The sequence below is a fragment of the Borostomias antarcticus genome (assembly GCF_949987555.1).
Source record: "Borostomias antarcticus genome assembly, chromosome: 19".
Taxonomy (NCBI): domain Eukaryota; kingdom Metazoa; phylum Chordata; class Actinopteri; order Stomiiformes; family Stomiidae; genus Borostomias; species Borostomias antarcticus.
This window is the reverse complement of record NC_140252.1, coordinates 15,218,866-15,242,483: the sequence shown is the minus strand read 5'-3', so window position 1 is coordinate 15,242,483 and position 23,618 is coordinate 15,218,866. Positions and strand designations below refer to the sequence as shown.

The window sequence follows — 23,618 nt, the reverse complement described above, 5'->3', positions numbered from 1 at the left end:
CCACACGATGGCAGCATAGAGTCATAGTGGCTGGGATGATTTATTGTGTACAAAAGGAAACTAGCACATTTATGCTATAACATTTAGTAAAAAGAAGGGAGAAAACAGCATTTTATTTAACCTTTATTTAGACAGGGATAATTAATTCTGTACTGAATTAATTTCCCTGGCCGTGTCTCATGATGAGTCAGTTGAAGGGTCATTCATTTGAGCTGAAGAGTTGTTCTGTCTCAATTCAGTGCGTATTATGACAGTCCTCTGGCAGTTCAAGTGACTATGCATCTTTTTCACCATATCCAGACTCTTCAGCCTGCTAGCAGAGTCCAGTAGCACCGGCCTCCTCTCCCATTCATTCCGCATTAAACATCAGGTAGTTGAGTCCTTCCTCGCTGAGCACATGAGTCAAGCCGGCCGCTGTAATCTCATCCTCATCCACCCTACTGAACTCCTCTGCATCAGAGAATACAAGAGACAGGAATCATAGAAACAAAATAGCTGCACCCGTATTAGGGCCTCTGTACATCTCAGTATGACTGAAACTTCCTCATAGATGAAGCTAGAACACTGGGGTTATGGGATGTATGTTGAAGCAATAACTCATGAGAGGGTGTGGTATATGGCCAATATACCATGGGTTGTGCTGCAGTCATAGGTCGTCGACCAGCACAACCCGTGGTATATTGGCCGTATGAGTTATTGCTTTTATACAACGGTTACATCATCTGGAAACATTTATGGGATAAATACCTATTTCAGTGTCCTAATATCGATTTTAGTGAACTCCGCCAAGAAAGTTAGGTCCTAAAAATATCATGTTGCTATGGAGTTTCATTGGCACAGTAATATTTCCCATAGAACAGTAAAGAGGCTTAGCCCGTAGTATATCGTCAATATACAACGGCTCTTAACCAATCAGATTAGGAGGTCGGAACTCCCCGTTGTATGACTGAAACTCCGTTCCTACTGTAGATCAAGCTAGAACACTGGGGTTTATATGGGGTACATGTCACTTGTGTGTCTATGCACTCACCCTCCTCCTCATAGGCCTGGTTGACGTGGGCGGCAGGCCCGTCCAGGGTGGCACTGAGCTGGGCTACAGAAGCTCTCAGCAGGGCCAGGCTGTCCTGGAGACTGCGGAAGCTGGGCCTGTTACTGGGCTTCTTACTCCAGCACCTCAGCATCAGCTCATAGCTGTCAATCAATCAATCAATCAATCAATCAATCAATCAATCAATCAATCAATCAATCAATCAAATTCAAGTATTGTCTAGATGAGTGTGTGTGTGTGTGTGTGTGTGTGTGTGTGTGTGTATGTGTATGCGTGTGTGTGTGTCTTTTACTGACTGAACACCTCCAGTGGAGTGAACCATTCATAAAGTGTGAAACATCTTTCAGTTTTGGGTTAGACTAACTCCAGTAACTTGCAATTCAGAGCACACCTACAGTTTTTCAGGGCATTCTGCAGGTCTTGATAGTCTGCCCCCAGAGTTGATGTGGTGCAGAACCTCCAGGTTGGAGAGGGCTGGATATGGCTGCTGTCCCAATGTTGCTACCTCCCACAGGAGCACCCCAAATGACCTGGGGATGTTGTACATGGTCAGATAAACAGTGGAGTTCCTGTGTCCTTCTCTACTGTTCATATCCATCTTACAATGAAAAGCCTATAGTATTATTATATAGGATGTTGCCACAGACACTGACCAGACATCTGTGTGTTTGTTGAAGACTCCGTCTGACAGACTCTCAGGAGACATCCAGCGCACAGGAAGTAGGCCCTCCCCCCTTTTCCTGTAGTAGTCGTTCTTATAGACGTCCCGGGCCAATCCAAAGTCTCCTATCTTCACTGTCCTATCACAGCCTGTGTAGCCCTTTGCTGAGACCAGGCAGTTCCTGGCGGCCAGATCTCTGTGGAGAGAAGCTGGTATTATTATACTTACTAGGTCATGTGGGCTATGCTAGTCACAGGATTGCACTGCATTTATATATGGCTTTTATCCAAAGTATTTGACTGGCCTCTCATTCACCCCCATTCACACACACATTCACACACCAATGGCAGCAGCTGCCATGCAAATGCTAGCCTGCTCATTGGGAGCAGTTAAAAGTTCAGTGTCTTTTCCCAAGGACACTTCGACATGTGGACAGGAGGAGCCGGGATTCGAACCACCGACCTTGCGGTCACGGGACGGGATCGATGACATTTAACCTCTGATATGGAATACATAGTAAGGCCACCGTTGACCTGCGCTTGGATACATGCCATACCTGTGGACAAAATGCATCTTCTCCAGGTAGGCACAGCCGTTAGCCGTGTCACAGCAGATATCGAGGAGCTCTGGCAGACCGAGCAGCGCCGCCCGGTTCTGGACGTCAATAAAAACACACAACAGTAAACAACACAAAAGGAGAGATCCACTTGTGAGTTCTGGCAAGTTCTAACAAGAAGTAGTATATTGCCATGTAGCAGTACCTTGGTTTATCCTACGTTAAATGCAATTGCTGTAAGTCACTTTGGATGAAAGCGTCAGCTAAATGACTGTAATGCAATGTACAACACAAGCACAAACACACTCTTGGGTTTCGTGCCGCGAGTGAACAGGACTGCCGCTCGAGTGGGGGGGGGGGTTTCTTTACACACCCCAGACCGACGAGCCCCCCGGAGGTAGGAGCGCAGGTCCCCCCCGTCCATCAGCTCCAGAATGAGGTACTGGGGTTCGTTCTGCACGCACACGCCCAGCAGACCCAGGATGTTGGGGTGTTCAAACTGGCTGAGGACATGTTGAGCATGCAGACAAACACAAACACAAGAATCCACATATACTCTAACATGCAAAGGCCTTTTCAGAGATGACATGACTCAACGGATGGTCTGGTTTACCTCATTAAGTGAGCTTCTTTCAGAAATTCCACTTTATCGCCGTCTGTCGCACCTTTCCTGAGAGTCTGTTCAAAAACACACACCGTGAGTAAAACGGCTGATCCGTGTTCAGGTCTGTCCTGATTGAAACGGCGCAAACTTTCTCAGTTATGTTTACCTTCACGGCCACTCTGTTGCTGGAGGTCACCTCTTTGGTGGCCTGCCCCACTGTGACGCCCTCGTACACCTCCCCAAACGCCCCGGTACCCAGAAGCCTCTGCAGCCTCAGGCAGTCCCGAGGGAAGACTGGGAGGGCAGCGGTGTCTGTGTGGACAGGGAGGGGGCTGGAACAGGGGAGGACAGACCAGAAAGAAAGAAAGCGAATAAAAACCGCTCCATAGACATATTAGACAACTTTGGGTCATTTCAAGTCATTTCGAAGTTCGTACTGTGACAAGACAAATCGAAATAATATTCCATATTCACCGTACCGTGCTGAATCAGCTAAGCTACACAATATCTAGGGTGTAACAGTCTAGATGTGTCTGACTACCTGACAGCATAGCATGCGTTAGCCAGCCCCACCAGACCTCTGATGGCTTCCAGCTCTTCGTCAGAGTTCGGGATGGAGACCTCAAGAGAGTCGGGCTCTGGCGCCCTCTTCTCCAGTCTCCCCAACCAAACTATAAAAACAGGAAATAACAATTTTACAGGATCAAAGAGAGTGTATGTACAGTACAGCATGTATGTTAAATATTATGCGTAGTACCGTGTTAAAGACTCACCAACTACAGCAGTAATCAGTAGGACAGTGAAGATACCCATAAGTGTGCTAAAAACAATGATCAATATCACGTCTGTGGGCTCATCTGAAATAAATAGTACAATATGAGCGGTGAGTTGATTGGACCATAAAAACATGTCATAACAACGTCTAGTAATGTCATAATTCGGACCATACCTGGAGTAGGTAAAAGCAGGACTGTGGATGTCGGGGCTCCTTTTCCCCAGTATGTGAACGGGGTGATTGTGATGTTCAGCGTGCTGGATGTAAACGTCCCCCTCACTTCCCAGGCGGGCTCGGAGGCGGTGTCCGAGGGGACGCACGGCACGGCCGCTCGGAACTGGGGGTTCCACACACAGAGGAGAGCGCTGCACTCAACTCAGACTCAGAAAACCAACACCTGCACTCACAAACGTACCTTTTAGTCTTTTAACGTAGCATGACGCCTACAAAGGGTTAACCCACTGCATCCGTTGCATTAAAAGACTAATAGATGCGCGAGTGTGGAACTGTGGGTTAAAATGAGTCTTGGCTTATTTTCTTATCGCGGTTGACAATGGTAATATTATATGGAATGGGATCCTACTAGCTACCTTTTGATTGGTTACAGCCAGTTTCCGGGTTAGCACTGCAGTCTTTACACAGTAGAACACTAACCCAAATTCAACATTACTGCTGGGTTCCCATTGGATATGCAGCACAGTGTTGTTCCTCCTCATCGTGATCGAAGACTCTGGAACTGCCTGTGGGATCACGACAGGACGGGATACAAACCCATCTGAATACACACACACACACACACACACACACAAACAAAGAAACACACACACACACAAACAAATAAACACACACACACATAAACAAACACACACACACACCCACACATACACACACACACACACAAAGAAACACCCGCACACATACACACGCACACACACACACACACAAACAAACAAAGAAACACACACACACAAACAAACACACAAACAAACAAAGAAACACGCACACACACATACAAACACAAACACAAATGACTTAATTCAAAACAGGGCTTGGGGGTTCGTGCAAGGATACGATATACAATCTTGGAAATGAAAGCCATATCATAACACAGAGATCAAAAATCAACACAGCGTGCATCTTTTTCTCATTATGGTAGTCTGCTAACCTGGAAGGGGCTTGAGAGTGCTCTGCAGAAGAGTGAAGGTGTTTAGTCTGTGGCCGGAGGACAGGACTGCACTCTGGCTCTGGCCCACTTCCTGAATCCTCAGCTGGTAGCACCCGTCCAGCCAGACGAGGCGCCCGCTGTAGTACACCAATGCATGATGGGATACCTCCGACGAGGTCCAGCCAATGACCTCGGTGATGTTGATATCCTCGGGCCTGGACATAGAAATGCACAGTGGCTGTACTGTTCTGTGATCTATTATGCATAGCTGCTGCTGCTGCTGCTACTACTACTACTTCTATAATACTCAATGTTGTATTCTAGGCGTATGCTGCAGTTCAGTCTGACCTGTTCCTCAGTCCTGCTCTGTACAAGTGTAATACAGAAGCATCCTGAACCAGCCAATACAGTATCCCCCCCGGGACATCTATGGTGATACCAGACACCTGAGAGAGAACAAAGATACACACAGAGATGGAGAGAGACAGACGGAGAGAGACAGAGAGATGGAGAGAAACAGAGAGATGGAGAGAGAGACAGAGAGATGGAGAAAGAGGAGAGAGATGGAGAAAGAGGAGAGAGATGGAGAGAGACAGAGAGATGGAGAGAGACAGATGGAGAGAAATGGAGAGAGACAGATGGAGAGAGACAGAGAGATGGAGAGAGACAGATGGAGAGAGACAGAGAGATGGAGAGAGACAGAGAAATGGAGAGAGACAGATGGAAAGAGACAGATGGAGAGAGACAGAGAGATGGAGAGAGACAAATGGAGAGAGACAGATGGAGAGAGACAGAGAGATGGAGAGAGACAAATGGAGAGAGACAGAGAGATGGAGAGAGGCAGAGAAATGGAGAGAAACAGATGGAGAGAGACAGAGAGATGGAGAGAAACAGATGGAGAGAGACAGAGAGATGGAGAGAGAGAAAGAGAGATGGAGAAAGAGGAGAGAGATGGAGAGAGATGGAGAGACAGATGGAGAGAGACAGGGAGAGATGGAGAGAGACAGAGAGATGGAGAGCGACAGATACTTGAATAAACAAGTATATATTAAGTAATATACACTGCTCAAAAAAAACTAAGGGAACACTTAAAATCATTTAAACATGAACCCACATACAGTACCACCTCCTACTGCCCCCCCCCCCCCCACACACACACCTTGCTTCCAGAGAGGACCCCGAGCCGCTGCAGGGTGGTGCGCTCTCTCCCGTCCAGTCGGACCCTCTCCACGGCGTGTTCGGTGGCCCAGTAGAGGAAGGCGTGGAGGGGGTCCAGCGCCAGGGCGGAGACCGCGCCACTGGTGCTCAGAAAGACCTCCGACTCTGGAGAAGACACTGGCCCCCTGCAGATCTGCCAAGGGGCATCACACCTGGTCTGTGACTGCATCATTACTACCCTGTAGGTCCAGCTGTAGGTCACTAGACTGGCAAGCAACATGCTAATGGGTAGTTGTTATAGGTGTAACTATGGCACACCTACACAGGCATAAGAAATGAACTTGATTTAAAGGGGTAGTGTGCTATTTTGAACATTTAGCCCTATTTGTGGTCTGTCTACTATGAACCTGGAACATGGAGATCATAATTTCACTGATCGTTCCAGTATTGAGCTAGCTGCAGTTTTTATGCAGGCTCTCACTGGGCTACAATGGAAGCCAGGGCAGATCATGTTTTAGGAGAGGTCTTACGGAGGTTGAAGAGCAGCTCCAGTAGAGGTGTAGGCCCAGCCAGTCGAGGGCCAGGGCCCCGGCACCCGTGCTGAGGGGCAGAGAGGTCAGCGCTGACGGACCCGCGCTATCACTCAGCTCCATGGCGTTGATGTGGCCCAAACTGTTGCTCCAATAGACAGTGCTGTTATACCAGTCCATGTCTACAAGACAAGCACAGCTACATCAAGAACCTTCAAGAACCTTAACACAGCTCAGTTAATGAGCGCCAGGGCCGGCTCTAGACTTTTGGAGGCCCTAGGCTAAATTTTCTGTGGAGGCCCCCTTTTGAAATGAACCCAACCCACCATCAAGCAATAAAGATTGAGGCGCCATCATTGCATCGTCATGTAATGTTAGGCATCACTTTAGGCTATCACCAGCAGCAATGACGCACTTGAGTTCAAGACTCAAGATAAAGATTCCTTTTATTCGTCACATGTAATGTACGGTGTACAGTCACAGTGAAATGTTGCTGCCGGCTCCAAGATTATGCTACAGATAAACTCTGATACTCAATTTACAAATGACAGATCACAAAAAAAAAGTTTTGCGAGGCCGGAGGTCCTTGATAAGCCTATCCCATCATCTGTACAACGGGACAATAGAGCTTGTTGTTTGTTTACCTTTTACAGACGTAATGTTGAAAGCCACTAGTTTGAGCTCATTGAATGAACTCAAGTCTTGTTTCCAAAGGCCATTTGGTCCAGCTCCTAGTATGAATGGGTCATCCCTCACTAAATCAACAATACAGTTGACAAAAATAACAATGATGACTGAATCCTAATATCAAGATCTAGCAGTGATACAAATGTGATGGACTCAGAGGACAAGCCCTACCAGGCTTCAGTGTTGATCCACTGGACTCTACGGGGGCGGAGCCTCCCCCCGGAGACTCCGCCCACACGGTCACCCTGTAACCATGGTTACCCTGCAGCCCACCAATGGTCAGCTGTGTTTCTGTGACATCGTAGGGACCTGTCACCGCAGTCCCATTAAGGTGAGCGATCCTCACTGCATACTTCCAGTTCTGCCAAGCAGACGGGCCTTATGGGTAATAAACAACACAGTATTTTACATGGATCATATTTAACATAATTTGTCTTGGTCTAAGCAGCAGGTTTACATGATTTGATATGTTCTGTAACAGCAGCCAGTGTGTGGGTCACCAAGTTCCACTCACTTGTTCCTCTCCTCAATGGAGGCTGGTTCCACCTGGCGGTGACCCTGTCAGACCCAAACAGTACCTGCAGCTCCCTGGGCCTCCTGGGAACTGGGTAGGGCTGGGAGGTCGGGCTGGAGAACTGGACATTATCAAAGCCCGTAGAACTTGGCTCAAAGATGTCGCAGTCCACCAGGAACTCGTTGAAGACGTTGCCCTGTTTCTCTTCCTGGTACACCGCCCTCCCATTGGTCAGCGCGAAGAGGTCGTCCTCGTAGGCCAGGCTCCGGACCGCGCGCAGAGAGCCAACCTGGGAGCGGAGCGTCACGAGGTCGGAGCCGTCCAGACGGGTGGCTGAGATCGTCCGGTTGGTCCGGTCGAAGAACACCAGCCTCTGGTTGACGAAGCTGACCGTCATTCCGAGCAGGGCGGGGCGGGTCACCACGCGGGTGAGGTTGTGTGTCTGACCTTCCGCAACCTCTGGGAGGACGGCACGATATATACCGTCTGGCAACAGCAGGAAAAGGTACCTGAGGGACAAAGTTGGGAGATACAGAGTCGAGAGATGTTTAGTGTAACTCTACAGTGTGAAGTCACTGTTCCATGAACTACTTCTGGTGTGAAGTCACTGTTCCATGAACTACTTCCGGTGTGAAGTCACTGTTCCATGAGCTCACCCGTTGTATGGATCTGCAATAACCTTGGATGGGGATGCAGACAGAGGGGGGGTGACGTCCACAAGATCAGAACAGCTCTCTAACCCACAGTGAAAAACCTACAATAGAGGAATGGATATCACCAACAGGGACCAAGCCATGAACGTATCCCTACAGCAAAACACTAGCGACTTTGCACCGTGTATGGTACCTTTCCACCAGAGAGGAAGTAGAGCTTCCTGTAGAGCCAGTCCACAGACAGAGCAGTGACCTCTAGAGGAGCGGAGTGGAACTGCCGGAGGTCCCGGGGGTCTGTTAGGTTCACAGCCCCTTTCACCCAGATGTGGAGGCCCTCTGAGAAATACACCTGGCTGGAGTTGGGGTGTACCGCCACCCCTGTGGAACAAGATGACGACGTGGAAGGATCAGTGACGTCACCCCTCAACAGGTATACTGAACATCCTGGAGAGAGAGAGAGAGGTGTGTGTGTGTGTGTGTGTGTGTGTTGACGCACCAGTGATGTTGGCCAGTCGCTCGGGGAGACAGTCGGCTTCCGTCATAATCCCGGCAGAGACTTCCTTCTTCCTCAGAGAGTTCAGTCTGGACAGGAACAGCCAGCGTCCGACTCTCTGCTCTGAGACACACAGACACAGGTGCAGAGCAGCGCTTTGCTTTAACTACTCACCAAAGAGCGCCAAAGCCTTCGTCTGTTGAAATGTAACATGGTGTTCGGCAGGGTTGTTATCACGGATCCTACTTCTGAATGGAGAACCTACAGTAACTCGAACCCTAGTCTCGCATAGCCAGACCTATCTCTCCACACTTCGTTTATGCTGTGCCAGTGCTGGAGAAAGGTCCGGCTGCACTCATTACCATTCGGAGATATGGGGGGGGAGAAACGCTATTTCTTTAAGCCAATCACAATCGTCTTGGTGCGGAGCGGTTGCCAGGTTGTTGTTGTTTCACGCGGTCTGGATTGAATCTGATTGGGCCGGGAAAATCTTCCGTCGCCACTGATTGGGCAGTGATAAACCAATGACGAGGCTTATCCCTAAAATCTACATCCGGTGAGGCAGACTACCCGAACCCTAACCCTCCTGGGGTTCAGTATAGGCTGTGACACTAACCCTCTCTGGCAGGTGTGGTGAAGTTGACCTCTGCTGCCGGCCCCTGGCCGTCTCTGTTCACTGCCACTGCTGTGATCCTGGAGGGAAGGAGACCGTCAGCTCACGCTGGCTTCATCTAGGGATCTGACATTCCATGTGGGAATGTTGGGATCACATCAGAAAGCGATTGGTTGTTCAGCCACGTCACGTGACCCACCTGTACGTCGTGTTGGGGGACGTGGGGAAGAAGGATGCGCTGAATTCATTGGTTCCTACTGTGGAGCTGACAGTATGTGATTGGTCGGTGAGGTTGAGGTTGTAGCCAATGATGGTCCCCCCCGGTCTGTCTGGTGCCGTCCAGCTGACCTCGATGCTCTCACCTGATAGGCTCTCTGCCCGGAGCGACCCTGGCATGGAGGGCACTGCATGACAGCACAGGACGACAACACCGCACTGTTCCCATGAGAAATATCACGCAATGTTTCCAAAACAATATGACGGAAAGAGTACACAGGAAAAAGATACGAAAAGATTGTACACAAAAATGTGTGAGTGGAGTTGTAATGTTCTTCGTACTGTTAACAATTCCATAAAACCAGTGCTGACGCAGCAGAATAAAACGGATGTCTTCTGAAAGTTAGTCATTTCCTCAGAGGTAGACATGCTATTATGGGATGCTCTGACTCACCTGAGCTGTTATCGCCAGGTGTCTGACCACTCGCTCCACTGCTACCTGTGCTGTGGCCACTCTAGATACAGAGTGGAAATCAAACAATAACTAATATGGTAGTGGATGAAAAACCTTACTGAGTTTGAATCAAGTTCAATTGCAGTGAGGATCTTACATTACCTACAGATGGTCAACATTACCTAAACATGGTCAAGATTACTTACACATATACAGTAACATTACCTACACATATACACATTACCTGCACATATACACATTACCTCCACATAGACACATACCTCCACATACACACATTACCTACACATACTGTAGACACATTAACTACACATGGACAACATTATCTACACATGGACAACATGACCAACACGCCAACATTACCTACGCATGATGGATAACATTACCTGCAGTAGGCCTACACATGGCCAACGTTACATATACATGACCAACATCTTCAAATCCTGTCAAATAAGTGAGGAAAAGAAACTCACCAGCACAAAGCCTTCTGTGTGGTAGGCAGGTACCTGCCTCACCGAGAGACACTCAGAGTTCACACGCAAACATAGAAACACTAAAACACAAATCAAGTCTTTAGTTCCCGGCACCTGTGCACTCGCCATCCACTTGCTCTCCATTTTGTAATCCTGTCGAGTTAGAAATCTCAAACGATGACTCAAATCTTTGTCTTCGGTCAGTCATTGACTGCAGTGGGGGGTTCCACCTGAGTCGGTTTCCTCATGACTGTAATCACCTGCTCTGCCTTTAAATGATCGGTAAATATGACAAGAAACCACCCAGCCAGATAACCAGGCCTTCTGGGACGTCTGCCCGCGCCATGTCAAAGGCAGCTCATAGACACGGTTGAGATCGGACCTTGGACTCTTGACTAAATGAAGCAGGAAGTTTTTATCTTAACGTGGGCCCACATTGACACTCATTGATATTTGTTGTGTGTGTGTGTGTGTGTGTGTGCTTGTGTAGGTGAGACTGAGAAAGAGGCAGAGAGAGGTTATACAGTAGCACTGTACGGTGGGTGTGACAGTATAGTGTATGCCACATACAACAACCTGATGGTGCCATATTTACAGGTACAGTAGCCTACTTCTGAGAAGCAGAGGTCCCCTGACTTACTGGGTCGGTGATCTTGACAGCAGACCACAAGTACAGGTGTCAAATGCAAGCCTTATTATGATGATGTCACATTCTTCTTTCAAAATGGAGGCTTGCAGTCTTTACACAGTCCATAACGCTCACAGTTTAACAAGATGCCAACTTAACAAACTCTAAGCTGATAGACTAGTCACTGGATGCCACTCCCCCAGAGGACATGACCATGAACTGTTTATGTTTTCATCAGTTGTAAATAACCTTTGTTAATGGGCTCCCATAAATAGCCGAGACATTTTTCCACCGACTTTGTCCAAGTTGTCCCACAGCCAGCGGGCTGAAAATACCCCGCTATAGTCCATGTGTATACCCTATCAGCTGCTGGTGTCTCTACAAAGCACGCAGGCTCAAAGACAAGATGCCAGCTTTGCTAGAACAATAAACTTGACCAACTCCCCTGGCACTGTAGATATGTGACATTGTCAGTGAGATCTGAAAATCCCTATAATTACAGGCGTTCTGAAGCCCTACTCATGCTGCCATGGATTCACAGATTTACCTAGCTAACAATTGAAAAAACGGTTTGTTAGTCTGAATGGTGTTTTCTCCATTGCGTTGTGGCAAATGTCAGCCGGTGATAAACTCTGAGATAACATAGCAGGGCTCATATAATGACTGTTTATTTTACATAGACATTTATGCTTCCTCGGGGCGACTGATGGCCCAGTCACTCCGATGAGGCCCCTACGGTCGATCAGCGCGCTCACGCTCTTCTCTGTCCCGGCCCCGCAGTGGTGGAACGAACTGCCCACTGACGTCAGGACAGCAGAGTCGCTGCCCATCTTTCGCCACAGGCTCAAAACTCATCTCGTCAAGACGTACTTCCAGGATCCCCCCTAGCGCCTATTGTATTTTTAGTTTGCTATTCTACACTTTGCCTTCAGCACTAGATTATGCTCTTAGTCACTTGTTTTAGAAAGGAGTTCACGCAAGTAGTGGTACACTGACTTTTCATACGTTAAATGCAATTATCGTAAGTCGCTTTGGATAAAAGCATCAGCTAAATGACTGTAATGTAATGTAAAAATCTGACATAATCTGAGATATTGTGATGGCATACAGTATGTGCACTACTGAAGCAGACACAGATATTAGGACACATGGATGATGGTGCTGTCTCATTAGGTCTTTGAGTCACTGCCTCAGTGTACATAGTACTATAGTACTATACTAAAGTGTTTTTCAGATCAAAGACCTCACCAAAGTCTTTAAGTCTTAGGCAAGCTCACCTACTGCCCACCTCAGGGACCCACTCTACCCCTCTAATGAAGCCTCCCACCATCTTGGAGAGAATATGTTAGATCTTGGACTTAATAGGCTGATGAAGAGACAGCACCCCTGCAAAGCAGCTGGACAAGACTTTGTCTCTCCCTCCATCTTGAAGCACCGTGCCGATCGGCTGTCTCCACACATTAACACCTCACCTCACACCCACTACAAATGGGAGATTGACCATCCTGATTGACCAACAACCTGGGGCTCAATGCTCCAAAGACAGTGGAGATAGGCTAGTTGTGGACTTCAGAAAGAACTCAGCCCCCCCCCCCCCCCCCCCAACACACGTCTGTCTCTGGAGTCCTTCTGCTTCCTGGGTTTTGTAGATTATCTTGTATATTGTATTGTATCACTTCGTTATTGTATTTTGCACTGTCCTGTCTTGCGCCATTTTTATTGTCATGCACCAACAGATGGAGTCAAATTCCAAAACACCCGCATGGTCATCAGTGAATCTCTGTTATACACACAAACACACGCGGGGCGGCTGTGGCTCAAGAGGCAGAGTGGGTCGTCCAGTGACCGCAGGGTCGGCGGTTCGAATCCTGGCTCCTCCTGTCTATATGTCGAAGTGGCCTTGGGCAAAGACACTGAACCCCAAATTGCTCCCAATGAGCAGACTAGCACATTGTATGGCAGCTGCCGCCATTGGTGTGTGGATGGGTGTGAATGGGTGAATGGGAGGCCACTGTAAAGCGCTTTGGATCAAAGCGCTACAGAAGGGCAGTCCATTAACACACACACACTCTCTCTCTCTCTCTCTCTCTCTCTCTCTCTCATATACACACACTCCCTCCACCTGCCCCCTATCCTATGGGCTTTAACAGCGCCGTTCTGTCTGGGGGGTTCCTGGGTAGATCTAATCTAAAAACCCCAGGGGATCCTTCCGTGACATAACTCTCATTCCTCGCTTAAACACACACACACACACACACACACACACACACACACACACACACACACACACACACACACACACACACACACAGGGGACTGTGACATCATGGGTACTGACAATGGTGGCACTGACCTTCAAACCTGCAGCCTTGTGAACCAGCGTTTCCCCTCCCTCCCCTGCTCTCCTCCCTCGAACCTTCAGCCAACCTGCCGTACCCCAACCCAAACCATACCATTCCTCTCTAGGGTTTTCAGGTACCCAGGTGGGGTATCTCCCGGGCGTTTCTATGTGGAGTTTGCATGTTCTCCCCGTGTTCGCCAGGCTTTCCCACCAAAAAGAGCCCAATATGGAAAAACACGCCGGAGAACATCTCACTAACGCTGTCCATCCCTGACGAAGACTGACAGGAGCACTCGGTTGGTCCCCGCGGGGCGGCTCATTCTCGCTGCCTACTGTCTGCTCCCGGCCGCCCATGGGGGAAGGACGACGGGATAGGTTAAGAGCGGAGAGGCATTTCATCGGCGACCCTGACGTGTGTGTGTATGTGTGTGTGTGTTCCCATGTGTCGCCCATTGCATGTGTGTGTTGGAGTTTAGTGCTGTATGATGAATGAAGACGTCCTCTTCGAACCCTACCATACCCTCACCATACCATACCCTCTCCCTAACTATTACCATACCAACCATACCATACCCTATCCCTAACTATACCATACCACACTGTACCAGACCCCTAATGTTACTGGACAGAAATCAAAGGCTTTACTTTCATTTTTATGTGAAGCACTCCGTGCATGTACATTTACTGTTGTTAAGAACTTTGAACTGCATTTATTTGTATGAAAGGTGCTGTACAAATAAAATGTATTCTTATTATTATTACTATAAACTTTGGGCTATAAATTCCCAGCCTGAACTTTTGCATTGTAGTGCAAACGTTTGAAAGCTTATTCAGAACAGGCAGTTAGGATTAGAGCGAGATATGGGAGCGCTTGATAGCACCCAGCCAACTGGGCGGTTCCCAGTGGGATTTAGAGTAAGTTGCGGGACGGAATCTCTGGGTAAAAAAAAAGTAATATTATTATATTATATAAAGGACGGTCAAGCAGAGCAATGTCAAGCCTTCTGGGCACGTTTCATCTCCGGTGAGCTGGATTCAACGCTTTATTTTGGGAGATGAGACAGCAGCATTGTGCAGTAGCAGATGTGAATCTAGGGACTCCTCTTCAGCTCAACAGATCATACTGTAGACATTAACACACATTAACCCTAACCCTGTCCAGTGGTCCCAGTCCATCAGCTGAACAATGGCGGTTGTTCAGAAGTGCTTAATTGGTATCATCAGCTAGATATTCCTGGGTGACTTCATTGGTTAGGCTTAGGGTCATCATTTGTATGGTATGTTGTCACCAGGAATACTGTAAGCCTGGTACATTGGGCATACCTGGGAAAACTGTGTGGTTATTGTAAAACAGTAATATTGTAAAATAGCCTGAAAGAAAAATGAAATGAAAGATTTTTTAATGAAAAGTTTCATTGTGTCTGAACTACTGATAAGGGCTGGTTTTCAAAAGGCTATCAATTGTTCAGTTGTCCGTAGTGAGATGAGCAGCCATCACATCTCACCATTATAGTGAATCCTCGCTCTCACATTCTCCTCTGCCAATTCCCGGAAGTTTATCGGTGTCACCCTCTTGTGGGACGACGCCTCTGCCGTCCTGTCCCAGGCATGTCATCTGCAGCTGGCAGGCCTCCCAGACAGACCCCTCTCTCAGAGACAAGCTCCAGGGCCTAGCTGTCTGTGTTGAGAGAAGATATACAGAGACAAGCTCCAGGGCCTAGCTGTCTGTGTTGAGACCAGACATACAGAGACAAGCTCCATGGCCTAGCTGTCTGTGTTGAGACATGACATACAGAGACAGTGATGTCCATTACTGTATGTCAAACAGCTACGTACAGTAGACTGGAAAACTGTTTTGAAATGTAATTAAGATCAATTACAAGAGAGAAATGTAATTAAGATCAATTAACTACTGTACACTAACCATTATTATTTTACAAAATGCAACTGTAAATTCAATCAGAAAGGGAGATTAAGATGGAAAGAGAGAAAGGGGGGCAGAGAGAAACTGATACAGAGAGACATACAGAGAGACAAACAGAGAGAAAGGGGCGGAGGGGGTGGGGACACAGGGGGGGGTACCCAGCAGTGGTACAAGGCCCCAGGGTTGGAGGTCTGTATTTAAATATCACCCTTAACTACACACAGGGATTTCCACACCTAGCCCTGGTGACACACCACGTCACAGCCACATTCCCATTCATCACCGCCAATACGGCCTTCTCCCGGGGCCCCGGCAGGAATGTGGCCCCTGCATAGCTGGGGAACAGCATAGGAGCTGGAGGGGCTTGCCAAGAGCAGCAAGGCCCCCGGCCAGAGCAAACAGCACCGGATACGGGTAAACCTCGAGGCTGCTCTCGACAGCGTCTGCAGCACTCTCATTTTAGGTCAGAGAAGTCTGCAGAGCTCCATTTAAGGCAGAAGTGCTGTCTGGGCAACGAAGAGAGGAAAAAAGCGAATTCCAGAACTTATAGCCGAGCTGAAGTGAAAAACAGCCTCTCTCTCTCTCTCATTTCTCTCTCTCTCTCATCTCTTCTCTCCCTCGTGACTGAATGTTGCTGTAAGCAGCGGCTGAAGACCAGCGAACTGACCCACACCATAGTTAGCCCAAGTGTCGATGCCTGCAATGCATGTTGTTGTGGTTCTTGGTTTAGACTGGATCATAATTGTGTTTGTCTAATGATGTGTAGAAACAGGACTGACCAGTGTGATGAGCAGGGGCGATTCTAGGATCAAACCGTCAGGGGTGCTCAACCCCTAGAGCTCAAAGTGATTTGCCAGTGTGTACACAGCTGCATGGGTCTCCCCCTTTGCACTGATAATCACACAGAAACATATTATATTCAACTACAAAATTACATTATCTGATACTAAATAAAGTATTTGTAATGTAAATAAATGTAAGAGGATATTCCACATTTGATAACAGTATACTGTATCTAAAATATATTTGCTAACATTTCAACTCAGGGCTGGTGTCTCCTATAGGCGAAGTAGGCAAATGCCAAGAGCCTCATTGGATACAGCACGTGCCAGGAGGCTCCTCCCCCAGCAATAGATTGATCTGATTGGCTGAAACCCCAGCCGAACATGACACTTAAGCGGTTCATTGCTGCTGCTGATAGCATAAAGTGATGGGCTAACATTACATGACGATGGAATGATGGCGCCTCAGTCTTTATTGCTTGATGGTGGGTTGGGTTTATTTCAAAAGGGGGCCTCCATAGAAAATGTTGCCTAGGGCCTCCAAAAGTCTAGAGCCGGCCCTGTTTCAACTTACGAAATGTTAAGTTTCATCTAGCGACGCCATGAAATTCATCACCAGTTTACCTAGCTTAGTCTTACTGATTTTACCAATGCCAGGCGGACATTACAAATGGCAACATTACCAATAAGGGGCATGCTTGATTGGCTAGAATACTGGATATTAATCCAGTTTAAATAAAGCCCCTATCCAGCTGTATTTGTTTGTCCCGTCTCTTGGCTAAAAATGATTTCAGAAAATAATAATAAAAACTAGAAATGAGAGAGCACAGACCTCCGCCCCTGAATCCATTTCATGGCTCTGTGTGCCCTAGCCCTTCTCAGGAACTGTGAGTGCGCTGATGACGTAACATCTGCTACCACAGTCCTTTCTACCAACATAGGACATTTTGACTTTTAAATAGTCGCCAAGTTGGCGGCGCTTGGCGCTCATATTTAAAAGTATAAAATAAACATTTCAAGGCCACTCACCAAAGCAGAAACGCCTATTCTTACAAACGATGCTTGGCGCTACCGTTAAGTGATCTTTTTAGCCGGTTTTTGTGGCATCGTCATTATTTTTCTGCTTTGGTGAGTGGCTTTTAAATGTTTATTTGACACTTTTAAATATGAGCGCCAAGCGCCGCCAACTTGGTGACTATTTAAAAGTCAAAATTTCCTATGTTGGTAGAAAGGACTGTGGTAGCAGATGCTACGTCATCAGCGCACTCCCAGTTCCAGAGAAGGGCTATGTGTGCCCTAAAATTGAATGGGTTCTAAATTGGCCCATCCTACACCCCTCCACCGAGTTTCATGAAAAGCGGTCTGGTAGTTTTCGTGTAATCCTAGTCCAAAAAGTGAATGGAGGTGAATGACCCGCCGTGTTTGGACAGCTCGTGGACCTGCCCCGTGATTCGGATCTGCTCCCAAATGTAATGAGTTGTAAGTCAGACCGTGCTACACCCATCCACTGAGGTTTGAGAAAATCGGTCCAGAGTTTTTGCATAATCCTGCTAACACACAAAAACATGCACAACAAATGCATGCACAAACACACAAACGCACACGGCACCGAAAACGTACTTCCTTCTCGCCCTGCACTGTCGCTGGGGCGAAGGTAATAAAAAGGGTCTAAAATTGCCCATGGTGATGAGAGAATATAAAAAGACAATATTGACATATATAAAACTGTGTCATATTCCTCTCTACACACAACCAATACCACCAGCAGGTTTACAAGTCTCCTCAGCCAGTGTGTCTTAACACTAGCTGTACTGGCAGAGGTAGTTCCCTGCTAGGAGCTGCCTGTATAAGTGAACTGTCATCACAACAAACATCCAGCACACAGATCCTCACGGCCAGGAGGCCGAGAGAGGGGCATGTCCCGTGACAGGGGACTACAAACCAGGCACATCCGTGAGTAGACTTTCTATCTCTCTCTATCTCTCTGCACACACACACTCTGTATGTCAGTTGCCCTCTCTCTTGTCGACTCCGTGGTTTCCACACCCCCTCACTTCACCGCGAAACAGCCTCCTCCTCCTCCTCCTCCTCTGTCAACTGATTTGAGAAGACTTGCTCTTTACAGTATCCTCCAACCTCTGTCTCTGACTCCACCATCTCAACTTCTGTGCCAGGTAAGATGCCTCAACACATCTGTGTTCCCCTTGGGAACTACCCTTAGACAAACACATTAAGGACTAGTTTGCCTAACAAAAAGTTTTCTTTTTTGTATTCTTTTTTTTTTTTTGAGAACATGAGCATGCTGAGATTTTTTTTTGAATGTTTTTATCCCTAGAAATAGCTGGATATAATTATCCCTCCGGCTATTTTGGGAGAGGTATGTCGGTTCAAAGCCAATCTCATGTTTTTACCAATATTTTACAATGCTAATTTACTGAATATATAAATCTTTTGACAAGCAAAGCATTGGTGTGGTCAAGAGATTAGATAGTGTCCCAGCTGGAGAATGTTCTGTCCATAAAGTGCATTATAGTATCATAGAATATTTGTTGTGTTGAGATTTGTCTCCACTTGAAAGGTCACATTATAACTTTGTCGCAGTTATTCATTTAGTGCATATTGACAACAACGTTCAAAAGTCTCAAGAGATAATGCCAACATCATACTGTAGTTAGGGTCAGGTTTAGTCACAAGTATGTCACAAGCTACTGGACTGTTCGTCACAAGAATTGTTGAAGCCTGAATAGAATGTTCTCTCAATCAAGTTGTCCCAAATGTTTGCGTGGTCACTTAACCTGAGGAGCTTTGAGAAGAAAACTACATGACAGAAAAACAAGCATCCTCTGCTCCGGTCTAGCTCCCCTCCACAACCTTGGATGACTTGGCTCTGGTTAGGCTCGGCCAGGATGGATTTCCCTCGTGAGCTCTGGAGCGCGACTCTTTATTAGATGATAAAGTTCGATCTCCTGGTGATGACAAGCCGTGCTTAGCTTAGCTTGGTCTGGCAGCCGAGGCATGTCTGTCATCCTGGGAATCATGAACACCTGCCCCGACCCCCGAGCTGGGGGGGGGGGCGCTGTCAGCTGCCCGGCGCCGCCAGCGTATCACTCCCTAGGGATTCTGGGAGTTATGTGGAGTGGTGCGGCACTGATGAAACGGCTAAGCGGACGGGCACCACCGTCTCGTGGTCAGCAGCACGATGAAGAACATCTAAATCTAAATTAGAAGAATACGCAAAAAAAATAAACTCAAGTGAAAAAATAAAATTAAACACGACAAAATCCCCTGCAGTAGAAATGTGAAAACATTTTAAACAGAACAAAAGAACCATGCCAACAACAGACAGATACCATCCTAACACTAGCCCTAATCCTCTCTATAAAAGGACTGGTAAAACCCAAAACAAGGCAGAGGGGGCTAAAAATAGCTAGAAAGAATGGCGGCTTGGGAGCAGAAGACAGTGATAACAGCAGACAGACCCAAAACCCTCTGCCAGGAAATATGGAATAACGGGAGTGTGAGAGGTTCTGACCGAACTGAAGGACTGAAAAGGGTGGAAGGTGAGATGTGAGCTCAGCTGACAAGGCGGGTTGTCGCCCCTACTGGCCCTAACGCCCGTCAGCTCGCCGTCCCCAGCCTGAGAGACTCCCGAGAGACTGGGCGGGGGACGGGATGAAGGAGGGAACTCTGGGAAGTCATGAGGGTTATGAGATTATGTCCCCAGCTAGTAGGAGTGTTGGAGGAGGTCCAACAGGCTTCCAGTCACAAACACAAGCGAGGCTGGCCCGCACTCTGGTTTATGGATTTCATGAATTCAACTGATAAGACCTCTAGCTTCTCACGCCTAAGAAGCACTTCCTAAATTTAAGCCACTCGTTTTCTTTTGCTCTCTCTCAGACCAGACCACCGACTGCGGACTCTCCTGTCTACGGTGCCGGGCCGCACTTTCTGCACTGACAACCACCGGCCACTGAGAGGCGCTCTGGTCCCTGACCCCAGCCCGGCCCAGCCATGGAGAGAGTCCAGCACATGACCCGCTCTGCCATCCGCCGAGCGTCCACCATGGAGGTGAGCCCCCAGACCAAACGGAACCTACAGGAGCTCTTCATCAACTTCTCCCTCATCCTCATCTGCTTGCTGCTCATCTACATCATTGTCCTGCTCATGTGACCACCGGCAGGAAGTGACCCACCAGCCGACCGGCGAGTTGGACTGTGCAGGAGCCAGTGGGCGATGGGACAGGGTTGGCATGGGCGATGGGACAGGGTTGGCATAGGGGAGTTAAGTGGGAATTGTGTGTGTGTGTGGGGGGGGGGGTTGTGATAGCTGCCTGTCATGGCTGGCTCTCTAACGTTTCTGTACTCTCCTTCACAAGAAATACGCTTGTAGATTATGATTATCTGTGTTAACCGTCTGCTGTGAAAGTAAACACCGCGTTGCATGCCCTGGGTTTTCCCTGCACCAAATGTATTGGACACGCTTATACAGAATTGTGACTGTAGCCTGGGGGTGTTTTGGGGCCTTCTAAAAGCACTTCTGTTAGTTCTGGGTTGCCTCGGGTTGACTGAGCCTACATCTACACATTATGGTATAAAATGACTAAACTGTGACATTTTCTAGATGGGAGCAGGGATATCCTTGTGATTCTGATAAAAGAAGCTGGTTTCAATGAGCAGTCCCTCTTTTGGTCCAGCACCCTCCAGAGGTCAGAGGTCAGACCGGCAACCGGCCGTCCGGCTCTGAGCCGACGAGATTCCAGTCGCCTTCTGAACTCTGGATGTGGCCTGTTGGTGACGTGATGCTCTCATTGGACCGTTCTCTCACATGCCTGTGGTGGCACATACTCTGTGTGGAGTGGAGATGTCTGTATTATCCACACTTGTGCGGTGATTAAATAAAACATATTGTGAAAACTACTGTATATCAAGCAAGTGTCACAATAGTTGTTTTATTGTTTAGAACATACACAGAGGTAGGCTATAATATAAATATAGATATATTGTGCTATTTACTTCAAAACTGGCAAGACAGCATTTGTGTTGAACAGTTCAGGTCGACTCTGACTGGTTCATGGTGACTGGTTGAAACACTTAAAAAACAAAGCAGGGGCCTTTTCCAACACCGTTCAGACAGTCAAGACATCATCCTTTTCCTGGGGAGTTTTCTAATTGTTCACAGTTCACTTTCTGACAAGTTGACAGTAACTGAAATAGCCTCGACCCCAACCGTAAGTACATCAAATACGTCATCTTTTAACAAAGAACTTGGAAAAACTATATACAGAAATTGCATAATGATAGGCCATAGCAAACATCTTCATTATTGTTATTGAACACAAACAACAGTCTTACAAACTGAACAGTTCACAGTGTATGAATGAACAGAGCCATGGTGTTTTGTAATGCTTGCTTTTCTGTTTCACATGCTCTAGGGTTGGCTCTTCCAGGAGTGCTGGGTTTAGGGTTAGGGTTAGTACAAAGGTTGGCTCCTCCCGACGGAGTCAGAAAGTGAAGTACTGGGCGTAGAGCTCCTCCCCTTGCCCCGCCTCCTGGGGCTCCACAGACGCCTCCTCTGTCTCAGGAAGGCTGAACGAGAGGTCGAAACAACAGTTACACAACACCCACCACCACGCTTAACACACTGACAACAAGCCAAAGACGGTTCACAGAGCAAAACTCAACAGTGCGACGATACAACCACAACACAGAGAAACCATAGTAGTGTTTAGTCTTCATGACTGTAGAAAATGCACATTAAAACGCACTATCCAATTTGAATTCACAGAAGTGCAATGTCATCGCTCATTTCGTCAAAGAACACCGAATGAGACAAACAGAAATAGAACTAAGTAAAGCTGTGTCAAATGAACTAACCCAAAGCCTAAATAAAGCCATGTTAAATAAACTAAGCCAAACCCTAACGATGATAAATAAACACAGCTAACTGGTTTAAGCTGGGGGCCGTGTGAGCCAGAAAGACAGGGAACCGTCAACGACGCAGGCTTCCCCCCCCCCCCAGCAGAGGGCAGCCCAGCGGCTTATTCACATTCAGAGCACCGTGCTGAGGCAAATCAATTCAAATCAAAATGTATTTGTATAGCGCATTTCATACACAGGTGCACTTACAATGCTTGTAATTGGTGCACTAGCACTGGGCTCTGTGCAATTACATGCTCATTTTACCTTTTGTTTTGACTTGCCTCATTCAAATCCCACTGCAGCCAATACATACAGTGGGATAGAGAGCATTGAAATCCTGAATTCACACATCTAGCTAAAAACGTTGCTCATTCAAGATAAGAATCAATAAGTGAACTGGTCACGAAGTGAACGAAATGAAATGGCAGGACTGTTGATACCATACAATAATCATACATAAAACAGCATTATTTCAATAGTAATACCAACAGAACAGAACCAGGTGCAATTTATTAATGCTGTAATGGGAGAAACAGTTAAATGATAAATGCCCAAACAAAAATGTTCCACTGAAAATGCGAACACAGAATCTATTTTCTAGCGCCACGCAACAGGCAAATGGAATTATGGGAAGTGTTAATCATCCATCGCATGCACACGGTGACCTCACAGGTGCAGATACGTGATGTGAGTTTTCTCATGCGACCGCTGCATTCCAAGACCATTTCCAGAGCATGAGGTTCTGTTCAAAGCAACGCTCCTCATGATGGCGCCGGGGTTTGGCCAGAATAGCCAAGACTGTCAACACACAGGGGAGTGAAGCAGGCAAATCTGCACTCCGCTGTGAATGTACACACACACACACAGAGAGAGAGAGAGGGTCCGACTCAGACCGAGACCAAAGCAACGCTGCTTGCTGTGATGGCTGACGCGATAACAGGACTCCCGGACACAACGCCACCAAACCAAATGGCAGACACGTGTGTGTGTGTGTGTGTGCAGGGTTTGGTCGTGTCTGCCGTTGCCATGGTGACGTATGTGCAGCGAGGACAAGAGTCGGTGAGTGACGAGGGAGGGAGGGTTAAGGGAGGGGGGGGGGTTAGGGGAGGGGGCGGGGGGGCGGGGTTGAGGAAGCGACGGGTGAGGTGGGTAGCGAAGGAGCCGGGGGTAAGGGTGAGTCTCACCTCTGCGGGCTCTGGAGGAGTTCAGGCTGGGGGGTCGGAGGAAGGCTGGATGACGGGGGCGGAGACTTACTAGAGCGGGCCAGAGCGCTCTGTGGGGGGGGGCAGGGCGGGGCAGACCCGTTCCCTAAGCCCTCCTCGTCCTCAACATTTAGGTTTGGCCAGCTGACGTAGAGGTTCTCTGACCTGTTACTCTTTAGGTACATCAGAGGGACACAGACACAGA

The 23,618-nt window shown here is 47.7% G+C and overlaps 3 protein-coding genes across 3 annotated transcripts; 1 reads left to right on the top strand and 2 right to left on the bottom strand.

The window, feature by feature from the left end:
• Nucleotides 1-176: 176 nt before the first annotated feature.
• On the bottom strand, nucleotides 177-7,256 carry LOC311321406 (proto-oncogene tyrosine-protein kinase ROS-like). Its single transcript, XM_084453382.1, has 17 exons — nucleotides 7,142-7,256; nucleotides 6,498-6,679; nucleotides 5,969-6,160; nucleotides 5,158-5,255; nucleotides 4,810-5,024; nucleotides 4,235-4,419; nucleotides 3,819-3,981; nucleotides 3,643-3,726; nucleotides 3,411-3,540; nucleotides 3,036-3,201; nucleotides 2,879-2,943; nucleotides 2,639-2,768; nucleotides 2,266-2,363; nucleotides 1,702-1,905; nucleotides 1,444-1,578; nucleotides 1,031-1,191; nucleotides 177-450 (listed from the first exon to the last, which is right to left on the bottom strand). The coding sequence occupies exons 2-17, from the start codon at nucleotides 6,675-6,677 to the stop codon at nucleotides 350-352; spliced, it is 2,307 nt and encodes a 768-aa protein (XP_084309508.1). The 5' UTR covers nucleotides 6,678-6,679; nucleotides 7,142-7,256; the 3' UTR covers nucleotides 177-349.
• Nucleotides 7,257-7,310: 54 nt separating this feature from the next.
• LOC311321407 (proto-oncogene tyrosine-protein kinase ROS-like) lies at nucleotides 7,311-10,858 on the bottom strand. The gene is made up of 9 exons (XM_084453383.1): nucleotides 10,619-10,858; nucleotides 10,128-10,188; nucleotides 9,657-9,861; nucleotides 9,461-9,537; nucleotides 8,848-8,967; nucleotides 8,545-8,729; nucleotides 8,355-8,452; nucleotides 7,699-8,207; nucleotides 7,311-7,562 (listed from the first exon to the last, which is right to left on the bottom strand). Exons 1-9 carry the CDS (start codon nucleotides 10,760-10,762, stop codon nucleotides 7,312-7,314), a joined length of 1,650 nt encoding a protein of 549 aa, XP_084309509.1. The 5' UTR covers nucleotides 10,763-10,858; the 3' UTR covers nucleotide 7,311.
• A 7,338-nt stretch (nucleotides 10,859-18,196) lies between these two features.
• Nucleotides 18,197-20,463, top strand: pln2 (phospholamban 2; the record flags this gene model as incomplete). Its single annotated transcript, XM_084453629.1, has 2 exons — nucleotides 18,197-18,246; nucleotides 20,191-20,463. Exon 2 carries the CDS (start codon nucleotides 20,305-20,307, stop codon nucleotides 20,461-20,463), a length of 159 nt encoding a protein of 52 aa, XP_084309755.1. The 5' UTR covers nucleotides 18,197-18,246; nucleotides 20,191-20,304.
• Nucleotides 20,464-23,618: the final 3,155 nt, after the last annotated feature.